The sequence below is a fragment of the Falco cherrug genome, chromosome 4 (assembly GCF_023634085.1).
Source record: "Falco cherrug isolate bFalChe1 chromosome 4, bFalChe1.pri, whole genome shotgun sequence".
NCBI classification, from domain to species: domain Eukaryota; kingdom Metazoa; phylum Chordata; class Aves; order Falconiformes; family Falconidae; genus Falco; species Falco cherrug.
Genome location: NC_073700.1, coordinates 10989011 through 11012282, shown reverse-complemented (window position 1 = coordinate 11012282; position 23272 = coordinate 10989011). Strand labels below are relative to the sequence as shown.

Genomic DNA, 23272 nt, shown 5'->3' with positions numbered 1-23272 from the left:
GCTCTGGGCTGGCCACCCCCCATTGCTCCCTTCACACCACTGATGATGCCAAACAGTAAGAAAGAGGCTTCCAGACTGATGGTGTTGCCTGTTACAGCAGTGCAAGAACCTATGGAGAACTTTACCCAGTCTGATGCAGTTGAAACCCACTAAGGCAGCTGGCTGCTTCTCTGCATTTACGATGCCTTTAAAACTTGTTTTTATTTGAAAAGTATTTTCTCCAAGCACTTTAAAAAAAACAACAGAATTAACCCCCGAGAAACAACAGTCCATCATCTGCAGTGTGGTGGTGCCTTAGATTTTAAACTGGTTCAGAAACTTTAGTGCACTTAACTGCGTGACCTCGTCACCCCAAAACACCACCAGAGAATGAGCTTTTGTACCTGTGCTTTTTATACTAAATCATTCACCAGCTACTTTTTTTGTCTTAGCCTAATAGGTTTTTGAAATACCAATAGACCACTCTGCATAAAGTTTAAGCTAATAATTCTACTGGCAACAATGACGACGATAATTTTTCCTTTCTCCCTATTAAAAGCAGCCTTTATGACATGAAGCTGGGCACAAGTACTTTCACAAAAAAGGTATTTTATTATTCTTAGCAGTATTCACCTTGAAGGAATATGAGGAAAGCATACACTTTTTACAGACAATATATAAACATGTTGTACATAATTAACAATAACTTAGTTCACTAATCCAAAAATAAGCAAAATAAAAATTAAAAACAGAAAATACTGAAGAATTTTTTTATGCTGATACAAGTACAAAATAATTTAAATCTCGACTGCCGTTGTCTATGCTGCAGTGACTGACAATATATTGCACTTTGTCAACTGTATCAGTAATCCCTGTCTTCCACCCACATCCCTTCCCCACCCCCTGCCCAAATCCTAAAGAAATTTGAGTTGGGTACAAATAATATACAACTGTACCATTGCAAAAGATAAAAAGTAAAAAGGACCCAATTTTTTACTTCAGTAGATTAAAAATTCTTAGATTGCTCCCAACCAATTTAGTTTCTCATTTATTTCCACTTCTTTACAAAGTGCACCTATATGCCTACGCAGACCAGAAAAAGGAGGAAAGCAGGATTTTCATGGCTGCTTGGTTCTTAATTCATTATCAAATATTTGAATTACATGTTTAGAAAAAAATTAACATACATCAATTTTTATTTGTTTTGTTGTGGTTTTTTTCTTTAAAGCAGGACTTTTGCAGTAAAGATACAATTGGCTTGATCAAAAAAAAAAAAAAAAAAGAAAAAAACCCCAACAACAAAAGTTAAAAATCAAAAAAAAAAAAAAAAAAAAATTAAAAAGCTTGTCACAGAGTTAAGCTTACGTGGTTTACATTATCAAACCCCTCTGTTCATCGGGGCATTTTCATCAGAAGTATAGCTAAATATGTACATTGTATGTTATACTGGAGCTTGTGTTCACGAGAGGCATCAGATCATAACAATCAATAGAATACACTTCACATTGGCAATAGCTTTGTTTTCGGTCATTTACGTACAATATGCTTTAATAATGGGAGATTTAATTTTTTCTTGTTTTTCTTTTTTTCATATAAAATATGCTACGGAAAAACGACGTTCCCCTTAGAACGATGCTTTCCCTCGTCTCATCAGCTGTCGCTGTGTCTGGGATTTGACGGATGTGTGAAGCTCCAACTGATTGTCTCTCCCTTTCCCCTCTCCAGTGATCTCAACCTCATTTCTGCCCTTCCTCCCTGTGAAGTCCACCGGGGCCTGGATGCCTGAGACAGCACACGCGCTGGCTGGCTTGTGTGGATGTGGTGGCCACACTGCCGTAAGTTTACCCAAGCAGCTAATTTGCATTTTTAAGCGACAGCTGCCAACACAACAGAACAAAATGCTTCAACCTCTAAAGTCTGTGAGTTGGATGTTTTCATGCCCTGTGATGGTTTTTGCTGTGCTAGAAGTTAGCTGCGACAGTTTGGTAAACGCCTGTATCTCACCCCTTGCTAGTGCACGATTGCCTTCCCGAGAGTTTTTTCCCCAACGGTTTGTCTGATCTAGCTGTCTGGTTTGAGGAATAATAGGGTAGCTGGGAGGGGGGCTGTTTTGTTTTTTCTTTAAATAAATTTTTCATGTTAGGGAAAAGAATGAAAAAATTGTGTCAAAATAATCACCATCTTGGGCACATTTTACTGCTACATTTTGGCTTTGTTCTCCCCCTCCCCCCCCAGTTTTTTCCCCCCTTCCAGGTTAAGTATTTTGGTACGGAAGATAGACAGAGCTAATCCAAGGGGGCTGCTGAATATGTTCCACTCTCTCCCCCTTGTTTTGAAGGCAGGTTTTCTTACAGGATAGCCATTGCAAACAACAGCACCAAAACATGCAATCAGAGGGGTTGAGGCTTTTTGTGGAAAACAAAGAGCAAAATAAATATGACTTTGTGTCTGATTTCATTTTAAAAATTACGTTTTTATAAAGATGTCCTTTTCTTTTTTTCTTTTCTTTTTTCTTCTTTTTTCCCCATCCCTAACAAAGTCTGCGATAGAAATCCAGCATGTCTGGCTTCCAGTGAGCCGGTTCCAACCCGGGAGGCTGCTTATATCTCTTTACAATATTCACAGTAATAACAAAGAGAGAAAGGAAAGCCAGTTCCAAGCCTTTTCCTTCAGCTTCTGCCACCTTTTGCTTCCCGCTGGACCATTAAGTATCGAACAGGTGGGTTCTTTTTCCTTATACCTGAGGGGGCAAAGTGCATTACAGGCACCACTACACGTTTCTGCAGAAGACCCATCATTTGCAAGTTTTTAGTCCAGCATTAAGAGTTAAACCACATGGGAGCAAAGATCCCCTTTTGCCATCCCTACATTCTCCTCTTGGCAGAACGTTTTCTTACTTGATGTCATCTTAGGCAAAGCCCCATGTTCTTGATCTCTGGGTGGGTCTCTTGGTCATCAGGTTTTATCCCATGGCTGTAACCATGCTGGATGGGTGTGGATGTCCAAATGAGATGCTGGAAGATGGGTGGATGGGGGTAGGTGTTGGTAGGATGTGTCCAGAGTGGCTGAAAGGTGGCAAATGCCCCATGGGTGCCATATGACTAGCGAGGGCAGCAGCGCTGAAAGGAGATGATTTCTCCTGCATGCACTTGGACAGTTCCTCAAAACACTCGGAGCCTTTCTTGCTTTTCTTTGATTTGTTGGACATTTTCCTATTCCTGGTCTGAATTCCTTCCTTTTTCATGGTCAGAGGCCTGTTCACCTGCAAGAAATGAGAAAATCAGGCTCATGCAGACAAAATGACCTTATTGTGCAAAAATGAAAATATTTGGATAGACCCCATGTGTTTTTCCTGGATGGAGACCTTTTTCTGGCCCAAAAATATTGTGTTTCTCTCTGCAGAACTTGTTTATATTGATTTGTTTAATAAAACCACACACAAAAAAACCCTCTAGACATGAAAAACAAATTGGACTGAATTTGGCAGCTGATAACTCTCTTTCCTGTAGGCTTACCCTCAGTCCTCATTCATTTCCTAATAGAAGAGATCAAACTAGGAGGCACGCATTGACCCAAATTCAGTCCTAAGACATGAACAATCTTGTACTGGTAACCTCTGTTACTTACAGTTTAAATAACGTTCCAACTTGTCAAGCGATCCCTGCTTAGGATTAATTTCTTTTTAAAAAATATACAATAAAACAAAGCCTTAGATATAATTATTTTTAAAAAAATCAAAATGAAGATGTGCCAGCAGGATTAATGTTTGCACAGAACCCATTCCAAATGGTCTCTGTGTTTCTGGAAGGAAACAGCACACAAAACGCACTTAGTTAAAACAAAGTGTGGTAGCTCTGTTTTGCCCAATTTGCCAAAGCGTTAGAAGCCAAGCTAATACATTGTAATGTCACTAAACTTAGCATCACTATGCTGACAAAGAACGGCTGTCACTTCCCAGGGGAACCTTAGAGACAGGGGAAGGAATAAAACAACAACCAAAACCCTGAAACCAATAAAAGCCCAGTATACACCATGCAGTTAAGACATCAACCCCAGCTAGGCAAGCAGCAACACATGAGATGAGTAAATACTCACATTGTGCAATTTATAGTAGAGTCCGCAGGCATTACAAACTGGGTCCCCGTTTGCATTACGTCGCCATAAGGTCGTGGTGGTTGTCTGACAGTTGGCACAACAAGTCCCTGCTCTCCTAGCCGCTGACTAACAAAAAGAAATAGAAAATTAAAAATGTATTGGCAGGATGAGAGGTCATGAGAAAGGTCAAGTTGGACTCAGTATTTAGGTTGGGTAGAACTAGTTACTAGGATTTTTACAGAGCATCAGGGCTGAAGGAAAGCTCCCGTCTGTTTGAGTTTTGTGGCCATTAGGTTTTTGTTTAAATTCAAGTATTCTCTGCAAACTGCAGCTTCAGGCCCTGTGGCAGTGTGTGTGCACAGGGGAAGTAATGAGGGAAACAACGCATCTCTAACTCCACAAACAAAAGTTTTAGAGGGGGGCAACATCATCCGATTTGTTTAGGTTTTCCCTTTGCAGGATTCTAGAATGCTCCTGAAAATATACTTGCCTTTTTTAAAAAAAAATGACCAATTTAGTTTGTGCCAATGTTGCAACTGGGTTTGAAAATAAGGAATGATCTTAAAAAAAGTGATTTTTACCCCTACTCTGGCCCTTTAAAGATGGACACAAAAGAAAAGCCACTGCATTACTTAACTGGTTAACTGGGTGCATTACTTAACTGAGTATTTATCAGAGCCATCACTGAAAATTCAGTTTCCATTTACAAGTGAAAGGGAGAAAACAAAACCGGCTCCAACTTTCTTTAAATATTTAGCAAACCAAATTTCATGCCTTGAAGCAATGATTCCACTGACCCTGTCTGCCGCCTGTCCCAGCTCAGTTCCTTGGCTGACAAGCCCTCAAACAACTGTCTTAAAAGAAAAAAAAAAAAAAAAAAAAAAAAAAACCAAAACAAAAAAATTCACCACCCTTTCCTAAAACTATTGTTCTGCCAAAACCAAGGTGGGGGAAAAGAAAAATGCCCAAACTTTCACCCACCTCCCAAAACAAGAACAGGAAAAGTAGAACAGCAGGCAGCCAGTAATTCCTGGATGGGCTCTTGTCTAGCAGACCCCACAATAATACGTTCTTTGTGCAAGCATGGTGTCATATAAAGTGTTACGGATGGACTAATTGCACCCCATATTTCGGGAAGTTATTTTGTATTAGAAAACTTCAGCCCTGCCTCTGGAAGTGGTCAAAATATAGTCCATTTTGTGCCATTGGATTATTGCTGAGGACTCATTATTTTCTTCTCTTAAATTAGCAGTTTACTTTCTAATGTATATCTATTGTGGTAACTTCCCCGGGGCCTTGCTCCCTGGATATTTTTGCAATTAGCCACTGAGAGCCATAAGGTGAAGCAGCAGTAGCTCACATTAATGTGCTTGGCATCTCCGCACACAGAGCACAAAGTCCCGGAGCGGTGGGTTTCTCAGACCAGAACTTTGTGCGCTTCCCTGCCTGCCGGCTCTGCTGGGGAGCTGGCACCGCTTAGGCACAGACAGACCCAGCTCTCACAAGAGGAGCACCGGGTTCTGTTCTCACTTGTTCCTGATTTATGCCATGGCCCTCTGCAACTTTCCCAAAGCTGAGAGACGGCTCAGCAGTCTAAGGCAAGAATCAGGCCCTCGGAGACTCATATATTTCAGCCCCTTACTCGCCTGTAAGAACAGGCCAAAGGCAGAAAGAGGGGGTACCCCCTACTGCAAGTACACTCATGCAACCCAAACACAATTAATGCCAGACATCCAAACACTAGTGTTATTAATATGATCACTTTGCTATTGCATGTCATAATGAACAAATTCCCAAAGATGGCCATCTCCTCTCCCCCGCAAACAAGCAAACTACAGTGGAAAAAGGGGCAATAAACAAAGCTGTAAATCAATTAAAACAAAACATTAAAACAACTACACTAAAAGAAAACCGCTCTAGTGCTCCCCAAACCCCGTGCCGAGAGCTGTGAGCTAAGTGTAACACTCTCCCAGCACACTGGAAGGTGGAGACCCATGTTTGCATATTTGAGATGGCTTACTGATACTCAACTATGCTGCTTAACTCTATGGCCTGTCCCATTCAGGCTGGAAAGCACTTGAGCCTGAGAGACGATAATGTTACACTGTTGTCTTAACATTTTTCTATATGTCAGTCACTTTAGAAGGCAAGTCATTAAGAGGCTTGCATAGTTGAAATTCTGGCTCATGACAGAAATCTTCTGTATCCCATCCCAGTGTTAAGAGCAGTAATGCCAATTTTCTGCTCTCCAAACCTCATTGAAACGTGCCCATGAATAGCTAAGAGACTTAGGCACCATAAATCACAAAGCTCCAAAAAATATATTTATTATTCTTAGCATTTTACGCATTATTTGTGGAGTAGAGTGTATTAGAAATTTCAAAACAGCAAGCATGACTGGCAAGGCTTGCCTATAGAAACTCTCTAAAGCTTTTAGAGTCAGGAAACAGATACACAAAGTTTCCTTATCTTTAACGTACAGATATCCGGATAGGAAACTACTACCAGGAGCTTAGAAAGGACTTTTTTTTTAAATCACTCAAATGAAAATACAAAGTATAGGTGACTCCATGGAAAAATAAGAGGAATTTTTTTTTAAACAGTAGGGGATTGTCTGGGGAGGGAACCAATATTAATATTGCCAGAGAATATAAGAGTGAAAATTACTTCATGGCTTTTATACAAATAATTATTAGGTAGGGAGCAGTAGCTTTGACTCATCTGATTTGTTTTGCTTTTTGGAGCTGGAACTTTTTTTTAGTACACGGTGGAGGACATTCACGTTCATAACCCTTTCGCTCCCAGTACGCCCCCAAAAACATCCCAAGAGGCCAAATAAACGAGGAATTAAATTAAAAGCTGTCATCCGAGGATAAACGGGGAGACGGATACACGATATCCCGCATGTATTGTGAGCGGCAGGGAGGCTTGGGACAGAGGCGCACTCGGCAGGCTGCAGCGGCACGGTGGTCTGTGGTCTGTGCCGGGGCTGCCGGGGCTGGGGGTGGAGGGGGGGGAGATCTGCCCCGAGGCGCAGCAGTGACCTCGACGTGACTGACCCCCGTGTACAGTACAGCTCAGCTCCGCGCAGGGGCTGAGCAGAGATGAGACACGTTTGGCTTGTGCCTGCGTGTGGTCCCTTTGCCTAATTTATCCCCAAACCCAGAAGAAAGAGAGACACCTACCAGCCTTCGCTTAGGTTTAATGAGAGGTCGGTTTTGACCATTCATTTTGTGGTAGAGCCCGCAGGCGTTACACAGGTAATGCCCGGTGCCGTCTCTTCTCCAGAGAGGGGTAGCAGTTGCTCCACAGTTCACACACTCTCTGCCTTCTAAATGGAAACACGAAGAAACCGGATTTCTTTCTTTAAAAACAAATTCACAAAAGCTTTTTGCATTGTCCTTTAGGCATTTTCCAGAAGTCAAAACAGTGTGTTAATTCAAGCACAATCAGACAGCAGTGACATCTACAGCACATGCAGCAAGGAGCTCAGTGTTTCGAGAACGGCCAGACTCCAGCAAGTATTTTATGTCATGATCAAAAATAGGCAGATCTCTCTGCAAGGTGAGAAAGAGTGACACTCTCATTGTGTCAGATGGAAGTTATCATTTCAGTAATGAGAACTCCCTTAATCTGCACTGGGCACCGTTCCCCTCCCATACCTATTGCACTCCAATGGTTAGATCCCATGTTCTCCTGCCACAAATACACATGTACACAAACACACACACCTGCAAACACAGAGAGTCAAAGGAAGAGTTTTTCTAGGATTAAATCTAAGCAAAAAGACCTCCCGTCCTGTGCTTTCTCTTTTGTTGCAAATGCTACAAGATGAGAAAGCAAAGCCGAGCAGACTGGGAATGGATACAGAATGCCAAAGTCTGTTATGATTTCTGTTCTTAAGGCAGAAAAAAGTTAATTCTGATCTTTGAGAAAGTTCAGTTTCAGCGAATACTCTGGGAAATACTGTAAAACAACAGGCTTTCAGTTCTTTCCTGCTTCGGTGATTTTTCAGCAATACAGTTTGGATTTGGTAGGGAGCAGTTTACCTTATTATTGCTTCATTATTAGTTTTAGCAGCACAACGTGGGAAACGCAGCATTGTAGAATGGCTGTATTAAAACCCAGCGTGTAACTCCTAGATATCCATTTCTGCCCAGAAAAGCTCTCTGCTAAAAGTTCATTTGCCTCTGATGGTTTGAGGGCAGGTCTGCTTAATATAGAAATCTCTCAATATAGTTTATGCAAATCCTACAGTATTTAACTAGAGAGGAAATTCTTTTTGCTAATAACTGAAGCAGGCCATGTTGAGTTCAGCAGGGCTTGCGTCTCCTTTAATCTAGGGAGTGGGTGGCTTTTAAACAACACAGTCTAGAGTGAAAAATGAGGGGAGCTCTGCGGCGCTGCATTTGTAGCTTTTGTCCCTCCTAGGGCAGGAAGCTGCAGGAGTCGTTGTGTCGTGAGTCTTAGTTTTCCTACAAAAACACTGAGTGGTCACGAACTTTCCCCAGTTCCTTGCACAGGGGTGCTCCCTTACAGAAAAAAAAATAAAAATACCAACACGTAAAACAAAACAAGAAAAGCTCCTTACTTCCCCCATCTAATAAAATCATCAGCAACTACAGGACAAAAATAAAAATGCTACTCGAGATCCCTTTTATTATCTTCAGAGACCGAGGTCTTGAATTGGTTTCCAAACTCGGGAAGCTCATGCTGCTGATTGCCTTTACTTTCTACTCTCTGCGCTACTGAAAAATACATATAGATAGCAGCAATTGCATTTAAATGGTGGAAGAGAGGGTGCATTTTTCCCCTCAGAGGATCGGTTTGAAAGCAGAGCTGACGAGCTTGTGAAATAGCTTATATTTTTGTTGCAAAACTCCTAAGAGTTCACATCTAAATTATTGTCTACTTTAAAAACAACTACATGTAGTGTATTCATAAGCATATATGTGCAATGGTATATAAGAATACACACACAAAAGTATAGATAGCCATTTATTTTTAAAGGGCTATCTAAATTCAGTCCCAATGTACAGTAGTTTCATCTCCTTCCATTGCTGAGGATGTTAAACTAGGAAGGCAAGGTTAGTGGCATTACACAAACTGTCGCAATTCGTCTGCCTAGTTCTACAACTAGTGCGATCAAAACTTCATCTATCACCTAATTTGCTGATTCAGGACTGCACTTTTAGGAAGAAATACAAGGAGGGGTTGTGAACACGGGAAAGGTCTGCAGTCAGTTGTTTGGAAACAGAGATGTGTCTGGTTCAGAGGAGGGAAAAAAAAAGGGGGGGGGGGATAGTATTTTCCAGTTAAAGTTAGGCTGGAGTACGTTAGCGATGACTGGACACCTTAGTCTTTTGCACTGGTATGTAAACTATATTTGAACTTTTGCTCCTGTGAAATGTGAAGGAAATAAGGCCCTCTGCGAGCTGAAGCGGACCGGCCGGGTAAGTTTCGCTTTCATCCTCTGCCGGGGCCTGGGTTAGTACTAATGAAGAGACGTAGAAATGACCGGAGGAGAAATACCTATCGCTGGAAGGTCCCCACGCGTAATCCGTGGGGGTTTGCCTGCCTGGGGGGAGCAGGGTCGGGCCCCTGAGCCCCTTGGGTGGCTGAGGCCAGCTTTTCTCCGAGGGAAACGTTTTTTCCTCCTATAAATCCCTCTTTGTACAACTCGACCTGCCAGCTCAAGCCACACCAGTCCCCGTGTCTCTCGGCCTCATCCGAGCGCCCTGGGGCCGGTGCCCGGTGGCTCAGCAGCCGCTGCGGATGCGTTGGCACCCGTGGGAGCCCGGTACGAGCTCCGTCTCCGTGCTGAAACACCCAAGAAAGCAGGACCAAGCAGCCACCTGACGCCCTGTCCCGACGGGAGCCGACACAAGCACCCAGCCTCGCAGCAGCCTGCACCCTCGCCCCCAACAGCCAGCGAAGCCCACCCCGGCAGCACGGCCCTCCCACCCCGGGGGTGCAGCCGGTGCGTGGCGGGGCCGGGGGGCGCAGCACTTACCCGAGCAGGATCTGGCCTTGCTTCGCGGCTTGGGGGTGAAGCTGGACGCGGGGCCCCCCAGGAAGCTGCCTGGGTGGAAGAGGCTGCTGCTGTAGTCGTGGGCAGCCGGCACGTAGGAGGGGTAGGTGGGGATGGGGTGGTGGGTGGAGGGCTGGGCCCCCATGCTGGTGAGGCTGCTTCTCAGCGGGCTGGCGCTTTCCATCTTCATCCCTTCCGACAGCGACACTTGGTACTTGATGCTGTCTTTGTCCTCTTGCCGGGCCCCGGCGGAGGACGAAGGGGAGGCGGCGCTGGTGGAGTTGGGGTCCGGGGACACTTCCTTGGGAGGGGTCGGGGGGAAGCCGAAGAGGTGGGAGCCGGAGTGCGAGGCCGGGGTGAGCGAAGACACGGAGGCGGTGCTGGATGTGCTGCTGCCGGGGTACACCGAAATGGCCCCGGGTGCTCCAGCCGCCGAGGGGTGCAGGGGTGTCTTGGTGAAGGGGTTGACGGTCCAGGGGTTGTGGTGATGGGCAGACAGTGCCGCCTTGCTACTGTCCAGCCAAGGGATCCCGGGGCTGTGGATAAGATGAGGCCGGCACATCTGACTCCCGGTCAGGCGGGCTGTAGGAACACAAGAGCGTTTGGGATCAGCGTGGGGGCAGCTCAGCGCGGGGGAGCCCCCCAGACCCCGGCCCGGGCAGCCCCTCAGCCTGTGGGCAGCCGGCAGGGAGCCGGCCACGGGGGATCTCATAACCTGCAGAAGAGCCTCCAGCCTGGCGCGACAGCCCCTTCACCCCGTCCCCTCCGAGGGAGATGCCCGCCAGCCCAGCGAGAAAGAGCGATGGGCAGCAGGAAGGGGACCCAGGCACCCGGGGCAGGAGTAAAGGCACCCCCTCCTTTCCTCCCACCCCACCCCTCGGAGCAAGCAGCAAACCCCTTTCTGCTCTGTCTTCTGAGCTGCTGCAACGCGCTCTCTTCGGCTCCTAAAACCACCCCAAATAAAATCCGTCGCCGATTTGAACCGGTTTGCGTTTTGCATCCGGGAAGTAGCCGTGTCTTGAGAAGTTTTAGCCCGTGCGCACACTATTTCCCCTTCCTCTCTCACCTCCCCCCCTTTCTTTCCCTCCCCTCCGCCAGTCCTGGGTTATCCCGAGGGTTAAAACCCACCCGTACCCCCCCCTTCTATCCCGTCTCCTTAGATCTCCTTTCTTCCCGGCGCCGACACACCGAGGCGGCCCCGAGCGAAACTCCCGGGCTGCGCGTCGGACACCGGCCGGGCCGCACGGCGGGGCCGGGGCAGCGCAGGCGGCGGGCGGGGCCGGGCCGGGCCGGGGGGCCAAGGAGGGCAGCGGGTGCTCATTTACCGTGTGCCTGGCTGTAGGAGACCCTGGCCCGGGCATGGGCGGAATTGGCATAGTAGGGGTTGCCCTGGGAATCCAGGTGATTGAAGAAGACGTCGACTTCATCCGGAGGTAGGAGCTGCGCTGGTTCCATGTAGTTGTGAGCCAGTCCGGGATGGTGGCTCTCGGGGTGCTGCCCGTTGAGCACGGCGTGGTGGGCCATCCAGCGAGGCTGGTCCGTGGCCACCTCCATGGCCTCGGGCCTCCCCTCCCACCCACCCCCGGATCAAGAGCAGCGGCGCTCAGCGGGGGGTGGGGTGGTGCTGCCCGGGGGGTGGCTCTTGGCGCTGCCGGTGGGTTTTAGGAGATAGGGTGGCTTTTCTTAAAAAGAAAACCGCCGAATTAGTGGATTGCGCCCTCGGAAGGGTGGGGGAGGACCCCCGGAGTCAGCGTGTGCCTCTGTCAACACGCGGGTGGCGGAGGCAGGTCCAGGGAAGCGCCGGGGGAGCACCTGTAGGGAGAGACGGGCGGGTTAGCGGCTCGGCGAGCCCCGGGGTGCGCTCCCGGCGCGCCGGCTCCCGGCCGGCTCCTTTTCCCAGCGATAAATGGATGGGGAGGGGGAAGCAGAGCCCCTCCCCCTTCCAAAAATATCCTCTCCCCCAAAGTCCTCGTCTTGCGCCCTCCCTGCTCATTGCCCCACAAAATAAACAGAGATCCCATTTCAAACTCTTTACCAGAAAAAAAAGTCAAAAAGCTTCCTTCTTTTTTCCCCCCGCTCTCGCTACAAACGTCAACAGGAGTTCTTCCAGCTGGCTTCAAAAGCGGGGTAAAAAAGAAAGAACGGCAGATCTAATACAGCGTAGTTCTAGCAAGAACTCCGACTGACACAAAAGGAAAAGGAAGGGGAGAAAGAAGGAGGGGGGGGGGGGGGGGGAGAGAAGGAGAAGAGCGAGGAGAAGGGTGTTTAGCGAAAGCAGCGAGTGCGCCCTGGCAGCGGCGCGGCGCCCCCCCCGCGCCCCACACTTACCCGGCGCGGGAGGCTGGGTGCCTCCGCGGGGTGGGTGACGATGGATGCCGGCTTGGAGGATGCGAGTGCCGCGAAGAGGGGGAGAAAGGGGGGGGGGGGGGGGGGGGGGGAGGAAAAAAAAGCAAAAAAAAAAAAGGGAGGGGGGAAAAGCAGAGCGAGCGCGGGAGGAGGAGAGGAGGCTGGATGGAGGGTGTTACTCAGATGGCAAAGCCGCTGCTCTGGCCGGCTCGGTCCCATCCCCGCGCATCCTATATGAGCGCTGGCGCCAGCTGGCCGCGGCGCCGCAGACGGGCCGGGGCGCGCAGGGCCGGCGGCCGGGCCAGCCAATCCCGCCGCCCCACACCGCCCCCAACCGCACCCCCGGCCCCAAACGGAGCCGGCCCGGGGGGGGGAGCGCGGCGCAGACCCCCTCCTCCGCCCCCCTTCTCCCGCCCGCAGCATCCTCGCCCGGCAGCGCCGTGGGGGCTTTCCCCGCCCGGGCGCTGCACGCCCCTGCGGGGCGGGGACGGCAAAATAGGGGGGTCCCGCCGGCGTATGCGGGAATGCGGGGGGGGGGTGAGGGGGCCGGGGCGGGCGGGCGAGCGAGGACGGAGTGCGGGAAGGGCTCTGCGACTGGGGCCGGCTCCGTTGGGTGCTGCCCGGCCGCGGAGCCGTAGCTCCCAGCGTCGCCGGCGGGATGCCTGGGGCTCGGGGGGATGGAAATCGGCACCGGGGAGGTAAATACGCGACAGCCCCCTAAATGGGGCACAGCAGCCGAGAGCGGGACAAACCCCAGCGTGGTCGTTCCCATCACGTTAGTTTAAATTAACTGTCTGAATCGGGGGAGAAAAAAAAGAAGGGGGGGGGAGAGAAAAGAAAACAAATAAACGCGAGGCTCCGCGCCGGCCCCGGGGACCGGTAGGGCGAGGAGGGCCCGGGCAGCGGGGCTGCTCCCCTCTGCCGCGCCGGGCAGGCTGCGGGGCACGGGGACCCTGCCCGGCCCCCTGGCCTGCGGCGGACGGGCCGGGGTCTGCTGGCGGCTGCGCCCGGGCAGGCCCGGGGAGCCCAGCCGGGGCAGGAAGGCTCCTGGGGACTCGCCTCAGCCTCCCCGATGGGGCCGCGGCGCCGGAACCCCGTTTTTTCCCCTTCGCCCCCTCTTTAAAAAACAAAAACAATTCGGGTTTAATGTTTGCAGTTACTGCTGTGCTTTGGGCCGGGGAGGAGAGGCGCAGCCCGAATCAACAGGCGTTTTATGCGGAGTTTGCGGCGCTGCTCGGCCAGCCCGGGCGCGGGTCGGGCCCTGCTACCCCCAAAGGTGCAGGGAAACCACCCCCCAAAGGTGCAGGGAAACCAACCCGCTTCTGGGGCGGAAAATAATAATAATAATAATAATAATAATAATAATAATAATAATAATAATAATAATGGGAAAGTCACTACCGACCCCCCCTGACCGCGGCCGGGCGCTGCTGCAGGTCCCATTTCCCAGGCGCTCCCCTCCCATCACTCAGCCGCGGCTTTCGGGGGATGAAAACCTCGAGCTGGACGCAGGGCAGGGAAACCGCTCCTCTCCCGGGGAGTGGGGCAGGGGGCGGCGGAGAGCGGCCTCTCCGCTCGCCGGGCTCCGGCCGCGGCTCGCCCCCGACGGCGCGGCTGGGGCAGGGGCCGCGGGAGCCGGGCGGTGCCGGGCCCCCACCGGGGAGATGCCGGCGGGGGGGTGTCCGGCGGCCCTGAGGATGCGGCTGCTGCCCCGGGGGCCGCCCCCCTGGCGGACAGCGCTGGGGGCCGAGAGCCGGAGTCGGCCCTCCCCCAGCCCGGCCGCCCCAGTCACTACGACGCCGGGGCTCTGACGTCACCCGTCACTGCCAAATTCGCCAGGAAATGAACTTTTTTTTTTAATAATAACAATAATAATAATAATGATGACGGTAATAATAATAAAACTCCCTTTCCTCGCTGCGGAGCCCGGTCTGGCCGCTGCGGAGCCCTAACTGTTTCCCCCACCACCTCCCTCTAGTCACCCCAAACCTCCCCCCAGGGGACCCCCAGCGCAGCCCCTCGGGGGGACCCACAGCGCAGCCCGGCGGGGCGAGGAGGGCGGGGGCCGGGCTGGGGGCGCCGGCACTGCTCCCCCCGCCTCCCCCGCATCCTTTCCTCTGCCGACCTCCTGCACCCAAAAGCCCGGGTCGCCCCGCTCGCTCCCCCCCGGCCCCTGCCCTCGGGGCTGCGTGGTGGCGCCAGGACCGCGGCGCCCCTCGCCCCCCTCTGCCGCCGGGGGGTTCGCAAGCGGCGGGGTCGGGCGGCAGCTCCTCCGTCAGCTGCCGGGCGCGGAAGGGGCGGTGGAGCCGGCTTCTCCCGGGACGGGCTGGTTGGCCTGGGCAGGCCGGGGACCCGCGCTGGGGCGGGCTTGGTGGGAGAGGGGCCGGGGCTGGGGAGGACAAGTGCCCCCGGCGCTGCCGAGCTGCCTGCCCTCGGCGGAGCGTGCTTGGGCGCCTTAGGCCGGAGGTGCCAGGGAGGAAAGGGAAACAAAGCAAAAAAAAAAAAAAAAGTTAAAAGGCAGAGAGAAAACCAAGCGAGCTTTCTAAAAATCCGGCTTCTCCCTCCGAAGAGATTTTCTTTCTACATGCACCACCCCCACCCCCGTCAAAATCACCCAAATATCCCCCCAAAACAGATTTTTTTTTCTTTTTTTTTTTTTTTAAAGAAGGATGAGTATTAAATGAACCCGGGCGTTTGCAGGTAGGTCCCTTCGGCGCCCTGTTCGACCCACAGCCCGGAGGCTGCCGGAGCCGGAGCGCGCCGTGCCCAGGGGGTCCCTCCCGCTGCAGCAGGGCGGCAGGCGGCCGCGATCACCTCGGCTCCCGGACGGCGGCAAGACCCAGCGCCTAGGTACGCCCGTATTAATTAATACAGATGTTTTAATTATTGTCCGCCTGCCATCAGCACGGGGCCGCGATTTTTTTTTTTTTTTGTGGGGGTGAGTGGGGTGGGCTGTTTGTTTTAGGCAGGTGATAAAATCACAGTTAACGAGCTGATAATTCGCTCGTGTTTGTTTTAAAAGACAAATTGTAAAGATTAATCAGGCGGCTTGATTTATGGCGAGGCAGACCCCAGCGCTGCCCGGCCAGGGCTCCCTGAAGCCCCCGTCTCGGGTTACCCGGGGGCCGGCAAGCGAAACAAAACAAAAGGGGCGAGCGGGCAGCGGCGGCGGCTCCGGCCGAGCTGCCTCGGGCCGGGCCCCCTCCCCGGCGCCGCCCGCCTCGGGCCGGGGGGTCCGGCCGCCCCCTTCCCGCCTCCGGGGTGCTGGCACCGCGGACGGCGCCTCTCCGCGCACCCGCCTCTCGCCTTTGGCACCCCATCCCCCACCCCCCCCCATTAAAATCCTTTGTAAAATAAATGACCCCTGCAGCAGGGATGAACGATTTCTGCTGAGGGAGCGGTTTAATTCCGTGGCTGAGCTGGGAGATTTCCTAGCCAGCCGGCTCGCAGGATTTTACCTTTTTTTTTTTTAATTATGTTATTTTATTTTATATTTTATTTTATTCCCGCCATGTCCCATTCCCCGCTGCCTGCGTTTGACGAACCGGCTCCGGTCTCGGCTGCTAAATGCCGCGGCGGCACGGCTGGGGTTTTTAATTGAATTAACGCACCCAGCGGGAACATCAGCAACCCGCGCTGGCTGCTGCCGGCGAGCGGCTTAGCTCCGCTCCGCAGCCCGCTGACACGGCTGGTTAGGCAGCTCTCCCCGCAATCTGCTGCCGAACCCCCGGGGAGAGGGTCCGGCCGGGCCGGGGGCGCGCCCTGCTCCTGCACCCCGCTCCTCGCCAGCCCCTTTCCGCCTCCTCTCTCCCTGCCTTTCCCCCTCTTTTTTTTTCCTTTCAAAAAACCGGCTCCGGTTTATTAACTTTATTTTGTTAGTACCGTTGCAATTTTTTTTCTTTTTTTTTTTTTAATAAGGGAGCTTTCCCAAATCTGGAAGCACAACTGGTTATTTTGATTTGATTGACAAGTGATGTCATATCGTTAAGGGAGGTGGGAGACGACAACATGTTTTAGCAACAGTTAGTAGCGCCATGTGATGGAGTTGACACCTATGACTGGGCAGAGGCGAAGGCAGAAAACAAATACCCCCGGCCGTGCGCGCCGTCTATTTACGCGCCCGGAGTGGGGTGTTTTCCCCCCCCCTCCTTTTTTTTTTTTTATCCCCTGATCCTGGGTGCTTGGACCTGGGAAAAAGTGTACCTGAGGAATCGGGGCTGGGCTGCTGGGGACCCCCAGTCCCCGGGGCACTTTCCTCCGAGATCCCCCTTCCCTGGGTGCGCCCAGCGTCCCCCTCCTCCCGGGGCCATGCTCCCTCCCGCCTCTCAGTGAACGGAGACCCCGGGGGTCGAGACCTCCCGGGGCGCCCGTGCAGCATCTTCCCCCAGGCCCCCCTCCGCGCTCCGCCTCGAAGTGTGCAACCCGTGGCGGCCGCAAGCAGGGAGGGCAGGAAAAACTGCGGGAAAAGAAAGAAAAAAGAGGGAGAGGAGCGCTCAGCCCCGCGCCGGGCCGCGGTACTCACGGCCGCCGGGTGATGTGCGAGCCCCGGGGCGGGCCGGGGAAGGGGGCTGCCCGCCGGCGAGGAGGGGGCTGGGAGGGCCGCCGGCGGGCTGTGGGCGTACCGCTCCCACCTCCCCGCCCCGCCGGGGCCGCGGCAGGTAACGAGCAGCCCCTGGTGCAGCGGCTCCCGTCCGCCCGCCGCCCGCAGGTAGGAGCCCCGCGCCCCCCCGGGCGGCCAGCCCCGGCCGCGGCGAGCAGCCCCCCCCGCCCCCCAGCCTCGGGTTTATTTCCTTGGATGTGATTTTTTGGGGGAAGTGAAGTTCTTGCTTTCTGCCTCCTTTTCGGTGTTTTCCTCCCTTTGGTCTTGTCTCCGCTTTGCTTTTCTTCTCCCCCGATATCCCCCCGTTCTGCGTTACTAGCACATATTAATGGCTGCTAATAGGGTTATAAAATGACTCGGTTACCTCTTAACCACAGCACCCTATTTAAGCTGCATTAAAAAAAAAAAAAAAAAAGAGCGAGAGAGCAAGAAAGAAAAGAGAGACAGCTCCTCGGGGAATAAATCACGGAATACTTAATGTTTGGGGTTTGTTTTGTTTTTTAAAAAAATACTATAGGAGCCTCCTTGCTATTCTCCGACCTCGCAGATGATTTCTGCGGGGTCTGCCCTCCACCGTGGGAACCCTCCATCCCAGCCTCCCTCCCTCCTTGCCCGCTCCCGCACACGCCTTCACCTGTGCTTTGTCCGCAGTTTGCCCGGTGCCCGCCACCCCCCGCACACCCCGGCTCGCTCGGCTCCAACTAAAGGGGAGGAAAAGCCTCAAGTCGACGCCAGGCTGCCCACAAAAACGTCTTTTGTGCAAGTTCCCAAAGAAAAACGCGTGCGGGGTGCGAGGGGGGGAGTTGCACACGCACAGCTTTGTCCAGAAAAAGGTATAAGCATTATTTTCAGGCGCTGCCAGAACAGATTTCGTTCTCAGGAACTCGTTTTAATTTTATTTTTTTTTTTTTTCCTCGCAAGGTTATTTCGGGCGCAGCTGTTGCAGGAGGGAGGAAAGAGGCCGATCCCGCAGGTTTGGTTTGTTTCTCCGCAGGCAAAACTTTGCTGGGGAGGGCTCGAGCCCGGACCGGGGAGCGGGGCTCGTCTCACACCCGGCACCGGCACCGCCCCTGGCTGCCCCCACCGCCCCCGGCCCAGTCGCCACTGCCCTTCCCCTGCGCGCCGCGGGGCTGCAACCAGGCCGGGGTTTAGACTTCCGAGAAAAAAAAAAAAAAATGCGTTTAATAAAGATGCTCCGTGCTCTGGGGGAGAACAATCCCCGCGACTGAAACCTGCACCCCCTTAGTGAAATCGCTTTTCTTATTGAAATCGCCTCAAATCCAGGCAGGATCCGCTCCTGGTTGCTTTTATTATATTTTTTTTTTCTTGCCTTCCAGCCACAGCACCCCAAAGCAAAAGGAGGATAAAGAGAGGAACTTTGCACATACAACAACAACAAAACAAAACAAAACAAAACAAAAAAAAGAAAGGAAAGAGAGAGGGTGTGAAAGAGCCCGCGGAGAGGAGCGGCCCGTTCCCGATGTGGCTGGGTAATTTTAAATCATGCAAAGCCCCGTAAAGCTGCCGCACGGGACTGGGACCGGGAGGACTCCCCAGCAGGCAGGTGCAGGGGAGCGGGGCCGGGCCCTGCCGGCTTTCCGGAGCAGAATAAACCCTCGCATCTTTCTTTTCTTTCTTTTTTTTTTTTTTTTAATGCCCAAATCTGCCAACAATGGGAGCGAGGAAGACAGGATGTGGCTGCGGGGAGGGGGCGCGGGGCTCTGCACACCCTGTCTCCGGGAAGTGTCTGCCTGGCCGCCCTGGGTGAAATGCAACTTTCCAAGATGGAGATTTAAATAATTACCCCGGTGACAAGGGGGAGGGGGGAACAAAACCAAACACCAAAACCAACAAACAGACAAACCTCAAACCCAAACGCGGCCCGGCAGCCCCGCTCCCCGCAGGGTGCCGGTGAGCGGGGGGCGCAGCGGGTGCGCCCCAGCCGCCGGGCAGAGCCGGCCGAGCCCCGCGCTGCACCGGGCTCAGCCCGGCCCCGGCCCCGGCCGGGCGGGAGGAGGCGGCCCGGGGATGTCCGGCCATGCCGGGGGCATTTTTTCGTTCTTTACAAAACCCTGCCTGGTTTGTCCCCAGGGGAAACTGCCCCGAGCGATGCGCTCCGGCGGCGGAACCCGCATCCCGCTGCGCTGCGGCGGCGGAGCCGCGGTGCCGGTACGGCAGCCCCCGAGCCGCGCAGCCGCATCTCCTTACCTTGCCTTTTGCCCGTCCTCGTTTTTCTTTCAGTTTTCTGCCCGTTGCCTGGAAAAGGCCGGTTCTCCTCCTCCGCGGGGCCGCTCCGCGGGCTGGAGAGGGGGCGCCGGCCGTGGGGAGCCTCCCCCGCCTGCCTGCGCCGGGAGCGGCGGCTCTGCCGCGGGCGGTGGGTGCGCGCAGCCCGGCGGAGGGGCTGCCCGAGGTGCGCGCCGCTTAAAACTGGCAGCAGTTTTCGAGCTGAGCCTTTTTTTTTTCCTCTCTCTCTCTTCCCTCCTTCCCCCTTCCCTTCCTCCCTCCCTCCCTCCCTCCCTCTCTTTTCCTCTCTCCCTTCTTTCCCTCCCCTTCTCTCTCTCACTCTCCTGCATTCAAGGATGGCACAGCGAGCCACTGTGTATTTATGTACATAATAAGACAGCTCGTCCCCTCCACTTCATTTGCATCATTACAATATCTGTACAAGCACATCACATTGTCTGTTGCTTGCACCTTTTGTTACGGTTGCTGTCACAGTCTACGCGACTTGACTTTCATATTTTAAATGAATTGATATTATACCAACAGCACACACTCACATCCCAGGCGCTGGGAAGCGGGGCTCTGGCGCGCCGGGCGCCGCAGCCCCAGCCCCAGCCTCTCCCGAGCCGCTCACTTCTTCCACCGGATCCCGCGGAAGGTGGGGTGGGGGGAGCCGCTTAGTAGGATCATTTATTCGTATAAATTATTCCTGTTCGTATTCGTTTTGTTTCCACTCCCCAGTGAAGCAGATGTTTGGGGGGTTTGAATTTTGGAGATTTTTTTTTCCCTTTTTTCACTGGCCAGCCTGGCTTTTGTATAACGTCGTGCTGCTTCTCCCCCCTTTTCGTTCCCAAACTCAGCCTTTCGGGCTATGCACCTGCACGTAAGAGAGGCAGCAGAGAAGCTGGAAGAGGCGCAAGCAGATATTTTGTGACGCGTCGTTGTTATAGCTAGGAAAGAAACGGTAGATACATATTTCGTAGACCACTAGGAAATTCAGCAGAACGAATGTTTTTGGAAACCTTTGCGCTCCCCAGCCCCGTCTTGGCAGTCCTCACCTGCTGGGTATTTTGCTCCCGGTGCGTGTGTGAGCGAGGCTGGGGGAGATGCCCGCGCCAAGCGTCCGGTGCCGGGATGGGGTGGCGGGCGCCGGGGCCGGCCGCGGGGAGCCGCGCCGCGGGGGGCCGTAGGGGCCGCGCCGAGGCGCCGCGGGGCGCGGCGCGATTCTCCCGGGGGGGCAGACGAGACCCCCGCCCGGGGCTGCGGGAGAACCATAGTAATGGAGAGAGACAAAGGCCGGACCGTCCGGCGGGGGCCCTGCGGGAACGGGGGAACGAAATACGGTTCAGGAAGGGAAGGAGAAAAGTTTCGCGGGAGAAGAATTATCATCATAATGGAGGTAAAAATGTGAGCAGGGGAAAGGAGGGGGGGAGGGAATCCTATTCTGCTGGCATTTTCTGTCTTTGTGATATGGTTCGGGGGAAAAAAGGTCCTTGATATGCGGCAGATAATTCTTATCAGCACCACGCAGCCCATTTCCAAAGTAAGTGTTTTAATTACTCCTCCTGTATTACCCTTCATCCTCTGAGAGGAGATACATCACCAGATTTATGCAGGGGAAAAAATACAAAAGAATGCGGTATTAAAATATATACAGATATATATATCCCACTCTTTTTTTCCCTTGTGCCCAGGAAGAGGAGACGCTGTCGCCAGCCGCGCCCTGGGATCGCCCCTGCACGGAACGACTCTCCAACGAGGGACCGTCGCTCAGGCGGAAAAACCGACGGGCCGAGCGGGGTTCGGAGCCTGCGGGTGTCACCCCGAGCGGGGGCACAGGGGGGGCCCGGCCCGGGGGTGCGGCCGGCGGGGGCGCGGGGCTGCCCGCCCGAGCTCGCCGCGCTGCTGCCTGCCCGCCGGCCGGGCTGTCCCGGGGCCAGGGTCACCCCTCCAAGTGCCACCAGAGGCATTTGAGGGCGGGGGGCTGCGATTTTCCCCTCACGCCCGCTGGAAGAGAAGAATGTTTTCCTCTGCTGTTTAGCTTTCCTGCTAGATGTCATCTCAAAGTCTGGGAGGAAGGGGGGACCGTGCTCTGCTCTCTTCCACGGTAACAACCATATTCTGCATATTGAAAAATATGATAGACAGTGAGGAAGGAGCTTTTTTTTTTCCCCCTTAAAAAAAAAAAAAAACAAAAAAACCAACCTTTTCAATATTGATTCAACAAAAAAGAGAGGGAGAGAATTTAAAAAGAGAAGAAGCAGCACCAGCAGCAAGGAGAATATAGGCTCAGCAGCTCTCCAGGTTCGCTTCCTTATTATTACTATCCAGGGGTAATTTTTCATCTCTGCTAGCTAATCTTTGTTCCTTGTGAAGATAATGAATAGCCCAATCCTTATCTCCTGGGCTCCTGGAGGCTGCTGGAGAATGGGGTTGAACAGGGTTGAAAATTGGTTCCAAAGTGCTGCTGAATAAATGGTGTTCCTTATCTCTCGCTTCCAGATTATCGGAACCCTTTCAAAACTCACACAACAAATACAGCCACCGCATCTAATGCATCATTTACCAGAGCAGATCTCCGCGTTTGATCGGCAGATAGGCAAAATCTATGTATTACTTGCTTTACTTAGTATGCATGGACGCTGGGCTGCTGTGCATGCGGGGTGCCCCCGGCCGGGCCTGGGACACCCCCGAGACTCTGAGCACACGCAGGTCTTTGCTGTGGACTCTGTGGAGTGACAAGAGTGTCCCCTGCCTGTCCCTGACCCAGAGGAGCAGGGTGGGACAGCAACCCACCTTGCAAGGTTGCTGCATGCTTGGAAATTTGGGGTTGCTCTGCTGGGGAGCTGGTGCATTTGCAGGGAGAGGGGAATAGGTGTGAGCATCATCCTGGGCACCCCAGGCACCCCCTTGCACTTACAGTCACTCCTGCACCCACAGGCGCATTAGCCTGCACTCATGAGTTGTTGCTGCTCCAGAGGTGCTGAGCTCTGGCTGCATGGCAGCATCACTGCCCCACCCCCATTCCCCACACCCCCCCGAAAACTGTTTTTAGGCTTAGCTGTGCCCTAGTCCTGCCCCAGCCTTCAGCAGTCTCAGGGTCCATCTTGAACAGTCTGGTAAAACCTCCTAAAACCCCAGGCTTGTCCCCCCAAATCCTGGCAGCCCAGCCACGGAGCCCAGATGTCCCTTGGGTCCTCCAGGGGCTGGGGCCAGCCCCCAGCCCTTCCCATCGGGTGCTGGGTGGTCCCCTCCACATCCCACTGACGGGCAGAACAGGGCACCTGGGGCAGCTTAAATCTGGGGAGCAACTAGTGACCCTGGGGGAGAAAAATAAAGAAATAAACCCCACAGAAAAGGAGTCCTTCTTTGCCTTTGGAGTTTGTGTGAAGCCTGTCCCTTCCAGCTCAGGGCAATACCAGGTTTTCCTTTTTCATTTTCTTTCTTTCCTTTCTTTTTCTTTTTCTTTTTCTTTTTCTTTTTTTCTTTTTCTTTTTCTTTTTTTCTTTTTCTTTTTCTTTTTTCTTTTTCTTTTTCTTTTTTTCTTTTTCTTTTTCTTTTTTCTTTTTCTTTTTCTTTTTTTCTTTTTCTTTTTCTTTTTTCTTTTTCTTTTTTCTTTTTCTTTTTCTTTTTCTTTTTCTTTTTCTTTTTCTTTTTCTTTTTCTTTTTCTTTTTCTTTTTTTTCCTTCTTTCCTTCTTTTCCCACTAGGTTTTCTGGTTTCTTATTCTCTTTTTTTTTTCCCCAGAAAAATACATCTGCGTAACGCAAATGCTTCCCAGCCTGGCTGTGCAGCCACTAGCTCCAGAGCAGGAGATCCCCCAACCCAGAGCTGGGGACAGATGTCCCTTTGTCCCTTTCCCCAGCAGTGCCTGAGCTTGTCCCCAGGTCCCAAACAAGATGGTATTTTATTTTGCTCCACCACAGTATACCCCTACATCCCCAGGACTGCCCTGGACCCCCAGCCCAGGGACAGCAATGAGATTCTGGATTGGTGACA

The 23272-nt window shown here is 52.6% G+C and overlaps 2 protein-coding genes across 16 annotated transcripts; one reads left to right on the top strand and one right to left on the bottom strand.

Moving 5' to 3' along the window:
• Nucleotides 1-568: 568 nt before the first annotated feature.
• Nucleotides 569-19381, bottom strand: GATA2 (GATA binding protein 2). Of its 7 annotated transcripts, none has more exons than XM_055708964.1 (6): nucleotides 19260-19381; nucleotides 11431-11917; nucleotides 10088-10687; nucleotides 7260-7438; nucleotides 4075-4200; nucleotides 569-3241 (listed from the first exon to the last, which is right to left on the bottom strand). In XM_055708964.1, exons 2-6 carry the CDS (start codon nucleotides 11657-11659, stop codon nucleotides 2942-2944), a joined length of 1434 nt encoding a protein of 477 aa, XP_055564939.1. In that variant the 5' UTR covers nucleotides 11660-11917; nucleotides 19260-19381; the 3' UTR covers nucleotides 569-2941. The 7 variants fall into 7 exon arrangements, with proteins under 7 accessions (XP_055564939.1, XP_055564938.1, XP_055564941.1 ...); XM_055708963.1 differs by lacking the exon at nucleotides 19260-19381 and adding an exon at nucleotides 12434-12866; XM_055708966.1 differs by lacking the exon at nucleotides 19260-19381 and adding an exon at nucleotides 12434-12860 and having other exon boundaries at nucleotides 7260-7405.
• Nucleotides 11416-22770, top strand: LOC129735972 (translation initiation factor IF-2-like). 9 transcript variants are annotated; one of them, XR_008732012.1, is made up of 7 exons: nucleotides 13022-13149; nucleotides 15152-15301; nucleotides 17703-17884; nucleotides 17973-18024; nucleotides 18389-18541; nucleotides 20969-21381; nucleotides 21777-22770. XR_008732012.1 is itself a non-coding variant. In XM_055708970.1 (6 exons), the coding sequence occupies exons 1-6, from the start codon at nucleotides 13110-13112 to the stop codon at nucleotides 21313-21315; spliced, it is 924 nt and encodes a 307-aa protein (XP_055564945.1). In that variant the 5' UTR covers nucleotides 13022-13109; the 3' UTR covers nucleotides 21316-21762. The 9 variants fall into 9 exon arrangements, 4 of the variants coding, with proteins under 4 accessions (XP_055564945.1, XP_055564947.1, XP_055564946.1 ...); XM_055708970.1 differs by lacking the exon at nucleotides 21777-22770 and having other exon boundaries at nucleotides 20969-21762; XR_008732014.1 differs by lacking the exons at nucleotides 13022-13149; nucleotides 21777-22770 and adding an exon at nucleotides 11416-11538 and having other exon boundaries at nucleotides 17973-18541; nucleotides 20969-21762.
• The last annotated feature ends 502 nt before the right edge of the window (nucleotides 22771-23272 follow it).